This window comes from Hyperolius riggenbachi, chromosome 4 (assembly GCF_040937935.1).
Source record: "Hyperolius riggenbachi isolate aHypRig1 chromosome 4, aHypRig1.pri, whole genome shotgun sequence".
Classification (NCBI taxonomy): domain Eukaryota; kingdom Metazoa; phylum Chordata; class Amphibia; order Anura; family Hyperoliidae; genus Hyperolius; species Hyperolius riggenbachi.
In genome coordinates, this window is record NC_090649.1 from 321,808,707 (window position 1) to 321,821,371 (window position 12,665).

Consider the following 12,665-nt stretch of genomic DNA (forward strand, 5'->3'; position numbering starts at 1 on the left):
ATTTCATTGATCTTAGGGTGTAGATGTTGTATGGTGAGATACATAAGATCCATGGAACATTTATTGAGAATGCCATACCATTTCTTTATGAACTCCGGGTCGTCCTTGCAGAAGATGGGAGTCAGAGTAACCCTCAATCCTCTCGGTATTCTTTCCACTCTAAGATATTCCGTAAGAGTGGAAACATGCAGGGAAAGGTTAACTTCTTTTAGTGACAACTCCTCAACCTTTTTCTTTAAACTTTCAATAGGATCAGATACTTCAGAAGTGAAGGTGTAACGAACAGAGCCCCCAAGGGCCAAAATTGCCAGTCTCTCTTCATCAGAAAAACTATGGTAGTCCATATGTGGATTAGCATCCGATGTCAAGTCCTCATGTGACATGGTAAACAAATAATATATGGGGTGGGAGCCCTCCTGACTATGGATCCAATCGCAATCCTGAAGAAAAAGCAATGTCTCCGGGCTCGACCACAGACTTTAAGTACCAGGGAGTCGACCAGTAGCACCCTGATCCATCAAGGGTGGGGGAAGTCAATACACGAAAAAAGGAAGTAACTGGGTCTCAACTTGGATTTTGCAGTTATAGCTTTGGCTTTATTAGCACCATAGTAGCAAACAGCACGACGTTTCGGCCCAACGGCCTTTATCAAGTGTTACCAAATACAAAAATCACTCACATATATAAACATTAAAACACACCCATCAAGGGCGGGCACACACTTAGTAAGTTAAGAGAGACATTAGCAATTAAAGAGACAGTATCACAGAAAGCATTTGAGGCTAAAGTCCTCATTAAGTCCATTTGGTGTAAGCGTACTTAACTTATCCATCCACCTGCTTTCCCTTCTGAGTAGTGTAGTTTCACCATTTTCACCTTCATTCGTGTAAACTTTTTCCAGGACACACCAGCGCAAATCACTGACATTATGTCCACAATCGTAGTAATGTTTTCCTACAGGGGAGTCAATTTTTTTATCAGGATTATTAGCATATTTCTTATATACTCTAATGTTACTACGGTGTTCATTAATTCTTACACGAACCGCTCTAGAAGTCTGTCCTACATATCCAACCCCACAGGGGCATTTCAAAAAGTATATCACATTTTCAGTTACACATTAAAAATGTTCCCTTTAATATCTATCTTAGTACCCTTTAAAGGATGTCTAATATGGTCACCCCTGATGATACTAGAGCAATTCTGGCAGTTCATGCATGGGAAAGTCCCCATTTTTTTAGACAAAAAGGTTCTCTTCTGTATGGCATTTTTCCTAACATCTGCCCGCACTAGCATGTCCCGAACATTTTTTCCTCTGCGATAGACAAAAGATGGCGGTGTGGGAAATATTCTTGACAACACAGGGTCAGCTTCGATCAATGTCCAATTATCCAGGATGCTCCTCCTGACTAATTGTGCATGGTTATCGAACGTAGAGATGAATTGGACATCCCTAGTGTGCTGGTTTTTAATCATGTTCGGGACATGCTAGTGCGGGCAGATGTTAGGAAAAATGCCATACAGAAGAGAACCTTTTTGTCTAAAAAAATGGGGACTTTCCCATGCATGAACTGCCAGAATTGCTCTAGTATCATCAGGGGTGACCATATTAGACATCCTTTAAAGGGTACTAAGATAGATATTAAAGGGAACTTTTCATGTGTAACTGAAAATGTGATATACTTTTTGAAATGCCCCTGTGGGGTTGGATATGTAGGACAGACTTCTAGAGCGGTTTGTGTAAGAATTAATGAACACCGTAGTAACATTAGAGTATATAAGAAATATGCTAATAATCCTGATAAAAAAATTGACTCCCCTGTAGGAAAACATTACTACGATTGTGGACATAATGTCAGTGATTTGCGCTGGTGTGTCCTGGAAAAAGTTTACACGAATGAAGGTGAAAATGGTGAAACTACACTACTCAGAAGGGAAAGCAGGTGGATGGATAAGTTAAGTACGCTTACACCAAATGGACTTAATGAGGACTTTAGCCTCAAATGCTTTCTGTGATACTGTCTCTTTAATTGCTAATGTCTCTCTTAACTTACTAAGTGTGTGCCCGCCCTTGATGGGTGTGTTTTAATGTTTATATATGTGAGTGATTTTTGTATTTGGTAACACTTGATAAAGGCCGTTGGGCCGAAACGTCGTGCTGTTTGCTACTATGGTGCTAATAAAGCCAAAGCTATAACTGCAAAATCCAGGTTGAGACCCAGTTACTTCCTTTTTTCGTGTATTGGCCCTGCAGCGAGGCCTTAAAGCTGCAGTGGACAATTTAGGAATAAATGGCCTGCTCTTTAGGGGGTTTTAACACTGCGGTCCTCAAGTGGTTAAAGCACACCTGAAGTGAGAGGGATAGTGAGGCTGACATTTATTTCCTTTTAAACAATGCACAATGCCTGGCTGTCCTGCTGGGCCTCGTCCCCTAGTAGGTTTAGCCATAGACCCTGAACAAGCATGCAGATCAGGTGTTTCTGTTTGAAGTCTGGCCACAGACCTGAAACAAGCATGCAGCTAATTTAGTCAAAGAGATCAGCAGGAATGCCAGGCAACTAGTATTCACTTCAGGTTCCTTTAGACCTGGAACCCACTTGCAGCGTTTATGACAGTGTTTTGGGAGCTTTGTGTTTTGAAAAATGCTTACTAATTCACATGAACGAGAATCACGTCAAAATCGCAGCAATATTTTTATTAAAATCATGGCAAAATTGTTTGTTGCGATTTTGACACGATTCTCATTCAAGTGAATGGGAAAGCATTTTTCAAAAAGCAAACTGCCAACAAAGATGAAAGGGAGTTCCAGGCCTTAATGTCCATGGAGCACATACAAGAGTAATCGCTTCCATCTAGACGGGTGTCAAACTCAAATACAAAGTGGGCTGAAATTGTACACTGGGGCCTAGTCGCGGGCCATCCTCAATGTCTACTGGCCACTTTCCTCCCTTATAAAGTTCCCTGGTGTCTAATGGCTCCCCTCAAACCCCTTTACAGTTCCCTGGTGTCTAGGGGTCCTCTTTCCCCTATATAGTTCCCTGGTGTCTAGGGGTCCACACTCTCCTAAACAGTTTCCTGGTGTTTAGAGGCCCCCCAAGCTCCTCTTTGTAGTTCCCTTGTGTTTAGTGCATTCGCCCTACCTCCCCCATATGGCTTCCCTGGTGTTATAGGGCTGACCTCCAAGATAGCTTTCCTGGTAGTCTAGAGTGGACCAAACATAATGCAAAGTTGGGATTCCACTTGAGGGCCAAATTTAATGTCTCTGAGGGCCACATGTATTCTAGATGACAACAATACGGCATAGAATGCATTGCACAGCAACAGAGAGAGTCACAAGTGTGTCAGTTTGTGTCGAATGTACACAAAGAGAAAATAAGAATAGGACTCTCTCGAGATCCAAATTTTGAGTTGGTATAGAATTATGCAAATTTATAAAGCTTGAAAATGGATTAAATGAAGACAAGGTGGGGTTGGTTTGGTCCATTTGTAAAGCTATATTATTTGCATTAAATGTGCATGATTTTGCATCAACTCAGAATTATTTGGATTTCATTGACCATCTTTAAGGATACGTTCACACTATGGATGTAGTTAAATGTCTGTACTATAAGGGCTGGTTCACACTAAGGGCGTTTTTGCCCTTTTTTGAAGCTCAGGCGATTTTCAAAATCACCCTAAAAACGCTTGTGCAATGATTCCCTATGAGAGAGTTCACAGCTGAGCGGTTTCCGATCCGCTCAGCAAAACTCATTTTTGAGGCGATTTTTCCTCAGTGGAAAAGTATAGGAAAAACGCTCACAAAATCGCTTTGTGCAGTGATTGTGTGATAGTTTTTAAGAATAAATACATTGTATGTATTCTTTTCCAGGTCAAAGAGTTCACTTCTTGACTTGCGTCAGGGAGTGAATTACAAAACCACTCTGGAAAAGTACTTAGAAAAGCGCTTTTACCAGAAACGCAGCACGCAGTGGAGCGATGGAAGGGGCAAAAAAGCGCACAAAAACGCAATATACTTCTGTATAAAACTTGTCAATGTTTTTCCCTACAGTCTGCCCCTCATGTGGGATTGACTACTGGATAGAAACTTGATTTGGGAAGTTCAGCTCTACTTTCTAGAAAAACTTAAGTATGGTATGGTGCACACCAAGAGCGCTTCTGAATGTTTTTCAAATCACCAGCGCTTTGAAAAGAGCTTGGCTAATGTTACCCTATGAGGGTGTTCCCACAGCAGTTGTTATGGATGTTATATTTGTGATTATGATTGCGTTATGTTGTGATTTTTTCAAAATCGCAAATGTGGTGCATGTAGCATTTTTTGGAGTGATTCAGCTTCAATGAGCAAAAATGCTCATTCATTCAAAAATCGAGTGACAAAATTGCTAAGCATTAGAGATTGCTATTGGTGTGCACTAGCCCTCAAAGCTGAACACACACCATACAATCTTGGTTGTACAGATTTACCAAATCTATGTAGTATAAGGGCCAACAGATTGAAAATACCTTGAATGATTGATTGGATAAGCTCTTATACTACATGAAAGTGGTAAAATTGAACAACCTAGATTGTATGGTGTGTGTTGAGCCTCAAGCCCAATCTACACGATACGATTATTTGTACGATTCGATTACGATTCTATTTGCGATCCGATTAAATCCGACATGTACGATGGGGATTTGATTCAATTCGATTTGCCATTGCAAAACAATAGCAAATCGAACTGAATTGAATCCCAATCAGATGTCAGATTTAATCGGATCTTAAATAGAATCGTAATCGAATCGCACAAAGAATCGTATCATGTAGATGGGGCTTTAGAGATGCTATAAGTGTAAGTTTGAAGAAAACTACTATTCTAACACTAGTCCATAATATGTTACCCACACCACCTTATCTCATTTTCAGGGTCTGTTATACTGGCAAAATGTTTGCTACCTAGACATTGGTAAAAGTTACACATTTCAAACATGCAGCTGTGGTGCTTAATATGATAAAAAATAAGAAACCAGACATATAGATTCAGCAAGTTTATTTCTTTTGTAGGCTAGTGCCACTTTAAGTATCTTGTTTCCAGTGTTTTAAGGTGGAGATCCACAGGACAGAGCTGTCACAGTTTAAGAATAAAATATATCCATGGATTTTCTCGATCCTGCTTCACATGTGGAAGAATGATATGTCACCTATACAGGTGCCAGAATAACCAGCAAGGCAATACAGAGACCTCCCATTGCAGAAGACTCTGGACCAGTGTTCATAAAGGTTCCCTTTGTAGTCTATGTAATGACTAATACTGTTAAGTCTGCTTTTGTTTTTCATTGTTTCCATAAGCAGAGCCTCTGTCTATTTCAGTGACTCTAATCATCCGACGCACTCCAATAGAGACTGTCAGAAATAAAAAGAAAAATAATTACAGTGTAATATCTATAAGTTCTTATTTTAAAACTCATCATCAATATATCAAGTGTTCTATCTATGTCTCTACACTGGGTGGGAGGAGGCGCCCCAAAAAAGTGCAATAGACAACTGGTCGTATAAAGATAGGAAAAATCTTACTTCGGGTTGGAGGTTTAGAAAGGTTTATTAGACACCCAAGAAAAAAAAAAAGAACATATTTCACCAGTATTTCCCACTTTTTCAGGTCAGTAAAGGGCAATGTTTGCAAATGGCAGAGACTAGGAGTGCCAATCCTTTCTAAACCTCCAACGCGAGGTAAGATTGTTCCCAATTGTCTATTGTGCTTTTTTGGTGCGCCTCCTCCTACCTAGTAGAGTTCCATCCCCTGTTCCAGGGGCTACATCTGTGACATTGCATTCAGTGGCCATCTTGTTTGATTTTTGGGGAGTACGACTCACCAGACCTAACTGAAGTCATCATATCTGTGTGGAGATGGTATTCTCCACATGCTAATATTAAGGTTGCCTATAGCAACCTACATTTGTGAGTAGTAGTTCACTCTTGGGTATGCATATCCCATTACCGCAAAATACTACACTACTGGAGCTCCTGGTGCCTCTTTCAATTTTTTCCTTTCTCTGGTTTCTGAAGTTCTTTTCAAAATTTAATCTACCAGGTACACAACTGTCTCTGCAGGGGTTTAGATTTTAGTTCCTGGGTGTCAGCACTCCTCCTCAGCACAGTACAAACCAGACTTAAGACTTGACTCTATACAATATACCAAAACTCAGGCTCTGAGGATCAACCAGTCTGAAACAGTCTGTATGCATGTTGAATTAGTTTGCCCCTGTACAATTAACAAGCTGCAACATCATAGAATTCCAATGGTTCTGGAGGTGTGTTTAGCTTTCCGGAACAACAAAGGGGCTGAGCGATTATTTTGTCCAATGTAACACACCTCAACACCCCGCTGTGATTATTTTCTTCCCCACTGCACACAAAGTCAGATTTCAGCAGAAATTAAAGGGATACTGTAGGGGGGTCGGGGGAAAATGAGTTGAACTTACCCGGGGCTTTTAATTGTCCCCCACATACATCCTGTGCCCACGCAGCCACTCACTGATGTTCCGGCCCCGCCTCCGGTTCACTTCTGTAATTTCTGACTTTAAAGTCTGAAAACCACTGCGCCTGCATTGCCATGTCCTCGCTCCTGCTGATGTCACCAGGAGCGTACTGCGCAGGCCCAGCATGGTCTGTGTCTGCGCAGTACGCTCCTGGTGACATCAGCAGGAGCGAGGACACGGCAACGCAGGGGCAGTGGTTTTCAGACTTTAAACTCTGAAATTCCAGAAGTGAACCGGAGGCAAGGCCGGAACATCGGTGAGTGGCTGCGTGGGCACAGGATGTCTGCGGGGGACCATTAGAGGCCCCGGGTAAGTTCAACTTATTTTCCCCCTACAGTATTCCTTTAAAGCATTAACTGAACTGCCAGTGTTGTACTATTTGATCTAGCGCCATGCTATACTGCAAATGATTCCCACTGCTCCTCCCTTGGAACATGGAGATTTTCCAACATTTCCAATCACACTTTGTATTGATAAACTGCCCAAAATGCCCATAAAAGTGTTTGAATCAGCCAGAAAGGTTGAAACGTGTATGCCTAGCTTGATACTTACATGTACTAAAAGAAAGCCAGTTTTACTTACCTGGGGCTGCTATCGGCCCCCTGCAGTCGACTAGTGCCTGTGCCAGTATGCAACTGGGCAGTTGTAGGCATCTCGTGGTGCGACTAGACAATTTTTTTTTACCCCATCTCTCTGCCAGCTTTCATGTATCTAACTTTTAAATAAATCTGTAGTGATCGGATTGTGTCTGCTGTTATCTTTATCAGTTGTCTTGCTGATCTGAAATTCTGATATGTATATGTATACCTTCTTATACGAATATTCTGATACTGATATGTATACCTTTTGGCTTCAGTAGTGTAAGAAAATAAGATCAAAACCTACCCATTTATTTACATGGGTACTATATAAGACAGTGATAGCTAACCTTGGCACTCCAGCTGTGGCGGAACTACAAGTCCCATGAGGCATTGCAACACTCTGACAGCTCTAAGCATAACTCGGGGAGGCAGAGGCATGATGGAATTTGTAGTTTTGACGCAGCTGGAGTGCCAAGGTCAGCAATCACCGATATAGGATTATTTAACTAAACTGATTTATTGTAAGGGTGGAAGTAGGTGAGCAAGAAGTGTTTTATAAAGTGTGTTCATAAACTTGACATTGATGCAGTAGCTTTAGAAGGGATTTTCTACTAATGCTGGGCATACACTGTTCGTTTCTGCCGTTCGATTCTCCCGTTCAATCGATTCTGCAGTCGATTCTCTTATCTTCTGCTCGTTTTTCTTATCTTTTTCCATTCACTTCTATCACAAATCGAGCAGCGACACGATTGAACGGGAGCTCGGACATGTCAGAAATTATCTATCGAGCCATCTATCTGGCTCAAAAACGAACCGTGTATTCCCAGCATAAGACATTTCAAAATCAAGGAACTACTGGCCACCAGGATTTTCTGGACTTGCAGCTATAGAGGGAAGGGTAGCAACATAGGAGCTTGAGATCAAATCTTTTACGCAAGTTTGTATCAAAACACTTCAGGTTCCAGGGTTTTTGCTTCTAAAGGTTCCTGCCAATTTTGGCATTTCAGCTGTATCGCTATTGATACACTAATAACTTTCTCATTACTTACGCCATATAAATGATTTATTGTTTTTTTCCCAAGACATTCTAGGCTTTCTCTGGGGATTATTTTCCAAAAATGGTTTCATTTTATTTGCATTTTACAGGGAAAAATTATGAACATTTATTTCTTCTTCCTAATTTGTACATGACAAGTGACAAAATATACTATTTGGCTCTTCCCAGTTAGAATGATACCACATACATCTTATTTGATTACTAGGGGAAGTAGCAGACCAGTATCCCCAGCCTGTGTATCTGTAGTGATATTACAAGGGTGACAGTTTGGGGACCCCAATGTTGTACAGCACAGTGATGCATCTGTACAGCATTAGGACCACAAATTGTCCACAAAGAGCTGGTTGGCGCTCAGTAGACCCATGGTTAAACTACCGGTGAATGAGTGATGAGCATGAACTACCAGGAAAGGTGAGATCACCCCGTTATTACAAATAAACTGTGGGCAGCCAGGTGAGTTTTACTCATGGAGACATTATCCTATAATACCTGATCTCACAGTCCAAGTTCTTGGTCATGAATCATAAGGGAACCCCCAACATTAGACGCTGGCATGGAAAAGTGTGGTGTGTATAAGTGGGTGAGTTTAGAGCAATGCTTATTTATTTCTGGCCAGAGAAATATAATTTTGTGTCTACTTGATGTAGTTTAGGCTGCCGAGCAGAGCCGGATCATCCACCAGGCAACCTAGGCAGGTGCCTGAGGTCTAGTCGGTGTCAAGGGGCCCACCTGTCACCTTCTTTGACCTCTCTTTGCTTCAGATTACCAAAATCTACTACCTTGCCAAGGGCCCCATTACATCTTAATCCATCTGCTGTCGAGCAGTTAAAGCTTCATGAACAGCTGGGGCTGATGCCATGGACATTACTTGTTCTCTTATTTGTTTTTATATGGAAATCTATAGGGATTGCTGGTTTCCATTATATTTTATCATGTTTATAGGAGCTATTTGTCTGTTATATTTTTTATTCAATAACATGTCATATGCCTAGTTGACACTGTGACCCGTGTTGGTTCTTGTTATTGGATAAAATCTCAAAGGACGCCTGAACTGACAGGGATATGGAGGAGGCAGTTATATTTATTTCCTTTTAAACAATACCAGTTGCCTGGTTGTGCTGATGATCTTTCATGCATCAATTGTGTCTGAATCCTACACCTGAAACAAGCATGTGGAAAATCCAATAAAACCTCACTTGCAATCAGCAAGCTTGTTCAAAGTCTATAGTTAAAAGTATTAAAGGCAGAGGATCAGAAGGACAGTCAGGCAATTTGCACTGTTTAAATGTAGACAAATATGGCAGCCTTCATATTCCTCTCATTTAATGTGTCCTTTAATGCACTCATAGCATCTCCCTTATTCCTTAACCACATTCCTGAAATCTTATTTATGACTTTTTAATGATTAAACTTGAACTAACATTCTTCCATTTAGGCCGGATTCACAGTATTCCATTGCATAACGCACGCGTTAAAATAAGTGTGATCTGCAATGGAGACCTGTCAGATTTTAAAGTGTACCCCAGGAGATATGTGACATGATGAGATAAATGTGTATGTACAGTACAAAATATTGCTGTTTTACTTTTTTTATTTTGCTGCCTGAAAGAGTTAATTTTTAGGCATGGAAGTGACAACTTCTGTCTCGTCAGTGCCTTGTTGGGGGAATATAGTAAACATTACTGATAAGTAAATTACAGCCATAAAACTTTTCCTGGCAGAATATAACTTCTGGGAGCAGAGGGAGATAAAATACATGAACTATTGTCCGTCAGTGCCGAGGATATACGTAGAAGGCACACTTCTCTTTTGCAGACTGGCCGTGACTGGGGGAAGTTACGGGACCCGGTACCGGCTATACAGAAGCCTGACGACGGCGGCGTGGGAGCGATCCGTGTGCATGGGGCTGGTGGAAGCCCCAGGTATGTATAACATTTTTATTTTATATGGTCTCTGGTTTCCATTAATGAAATTTGTATGAGGAGAAAATAAAGCAAAAAGAGTAGCGCAGATATGGATAAATGTTGCAGCCAGAGAAAGGGGCACGATATAGAAGGCAAGTGAAAAAATTGGTCGGCCTCGGCCCAGTAATGAATGAACTGTAAAAAGCAGGTGGGCAATGATATCCTTACTGGTGTATAGTGAAGCGTTGGTGCGTTAGTATAATATCAGGCAACAATGCAGTACCTCATCCTGTAGTACTAACTGATCTAACAGTCCTGACGAAGGCATGAGCCGAAACTCGAGTCAGGACGTGCAGCTACATTGCATTATGTGCCATTAAACAGAGGAGAATCCAGTTAGTATAACAATGTGTGTAGTTCTTTTATTTGTCACAGTGCAGTGTCAAACTTTTTTCTAACACTTACCTATTATCATAAGTAGAGCAAACATGGCTAGTGTGAAGTATGATCCGCTGCTGATCATGTTGGCAAGCACTTTGCATAGAGGATAAGAAAGCAGAGAAGCCCAGAACAACCAGTTGAGAAGAGACCAAGGTCTACGTGGGGGCACAATGGCTGTGCCAGGATACCTGCCCGTATTGTAATACTCTTCTTGAAAGGCATCCTGAGAAAAATTAACAGAGCAAGCTCTCTTTACACAAGATGACGTCATTAAAAAGGCAATAGAAATAGAAAGAGTCAGGATTATGTTATACAGTATATCACAAGAACAGTGCTTGGAATGAACCTGGTATTCTGATATGGCAATTCATATACTATCTCATGTAACTGGTATTTGCAATGCTGATACAGACATAAAGCCTAGGCCATGTCTTGCTTTAGCTCACTGAAAAAAATACATGGCAGCTTAAATTTGGCTATGGATCAAGGAACCAACTAAACATCAGTTTTATCCTACATGATTTGTTCTTTGGTATTGTTCTTGGATTAACAAAGTGCAGTCTTGCTTAAAAAAAAAACCTTAACCAAATTTAACACAGGGGAAACAGATGTATTACTTGTCTAATGTAGTTAATATCCAATAAATAAAGTGTTTTTTTTATTTTTCGTCTTGACAATATAAATTTGAATTATGTGTATTTTATGAGCAAAGGTTATTTCCTAGTTCACTCGGACATCTATAGCACTTGTGAAGAAAGTGTCTGTCTTGCCCTAATGTACATGGATGAGCTGGCCTATGAGTCTTATAAACCGCAGTAAAACATCACCTTCTCAAAACAGAAGGCAAGCACAAGGATTCTGGGACACATCCAAAACACAAATTCACACATCAAACCAACAAGTGTTGATTCTGGGTAATACCTTTAACCTCTCCAGGACCGCTTCACACCAATGGGCGTGAACGCGGCGCCAAAGATCGGCATGCAGTCCTGGGGGCGTGTTTTGCAGGAGATCTCTCGCACTAATGCGCACACATCTCTGCTTGCATGACAGAGCTCAGCTCCGTCATCAGCCTCCCAGCGACGATCGCCGCTAGGTGACAGTTAGACGGCAAAACTGATGTCTATTTACATGTCTAAGGCAGCGTTGTACTACGGACAGCCATGTGACACGGCTGTACCCCTGAGAGGCTCAGGGGTGATCCGCTGTCATAGACTTGAGCCTATGACAGCCGATCACAGTGATTGACTGGCGGGGAGAGGGAGGGGGGTATAGAAAATAAAGAAAAAAAATTGGTCATTTTATTTAAAAAATAAATAAATATTGATAAAAAAAATAAAAATTGGGGGAGCGATCAGACCCCACCAACAGAAAGCTCTGTCAATGTAAAAAGACTTGCTCAGTGTCCAGATCTATTGAACCCTGGCAGCATTTATCAATACAGGTATCAACAACGGACCACACTTCACTTGATCCAAAAAAACAACAACAAATGATTCCTCATATAAGTAAAGTGGGCAACTTATTCCTTTACAATCCTGCAGGCCATAGTAATTACATCATATGCAGTGCTTTATAGATTTCACATTCATATCATTAATGGTCTCCAGGAGAAGCTCACAATATTATCCCTATCATAGCCATAGTCGCCATATAATGTATCTAGCATACATTTGTGCTCATGAGCAGAACTGAATATATTGGCATTTTTTACAATGCCAAATGCTCAAAATGTTTGCTTTCATTCCTAGTTTGTGGTTGGGTGAAGGCATTTATTATCACACAATATTTTCTTAACATAATGACTTGGAAGGCCTCCTATATTCTTGAGGTCACCATCACCCAAAGGATTAAAAGGGGCTTACCAGCTCCAGCTATCCCAAAACTTTTTTGGTAGTGTTCTGTGGAATGATGAAACAAAATTAGAACTGTTTGGGCCCATGGATCAACGCTATGTTTGGAGGAGGAAGAGCAAGGCCTATGAAGAAAAGAACACCTTGCATACTGTAATGCAAGGCTGGGGGGTCAATCATGCTTTGGGGCTGTTTTGCTTCTGCAGTTACAAGGAAGCTTCAGCGTGTGCAAGGTACCACAAATTCTCTTCAGTACCAGGAGATATTGGATGGAAATGTGATGCAGTCCATCACAAACCTGAGGCTTGGGAGA

At 41.1% G+C, this 12,665-nt stretch overlaps 1 protein-coding gene across 5 annotated transcripts in view; it reads right to left on the reverse strand.

Annotated features, from left to right (window-relative positions):
• Window positions 1-5,012: 5,012 nt before the first annotated feature.
• AGPAT4 (1-acylglycerol-3-phosphate O-acyltransferase 4) overlaps window positions 5,013-12,665 on the reverse strand; it is a 261,101-nt gene continuing 253,448 nt past the window's right edge. For all 5 annotated transcript variants that reach the window (XM_068231746.1, XM_068231747.1, XM_068231744.1 and 2 more), the window contains 2 exons: window positions 10,524-10,722; window positions 5,013-5,380 (listed from right to left, as the gene is read on the reverse strand). In XM_068231746.1, coding sequence (XP_068087847.1) covers window positions 5,292-5,380; window positions 10,524-10,722 — 288 coding nt within the window. In that variant the 3' untranslated portion in view covers window positions 5,013-5,291. The remainder of the gene's footprint in view (window positions 5,381-10,523; window positions 10,723-12,665) is intronic.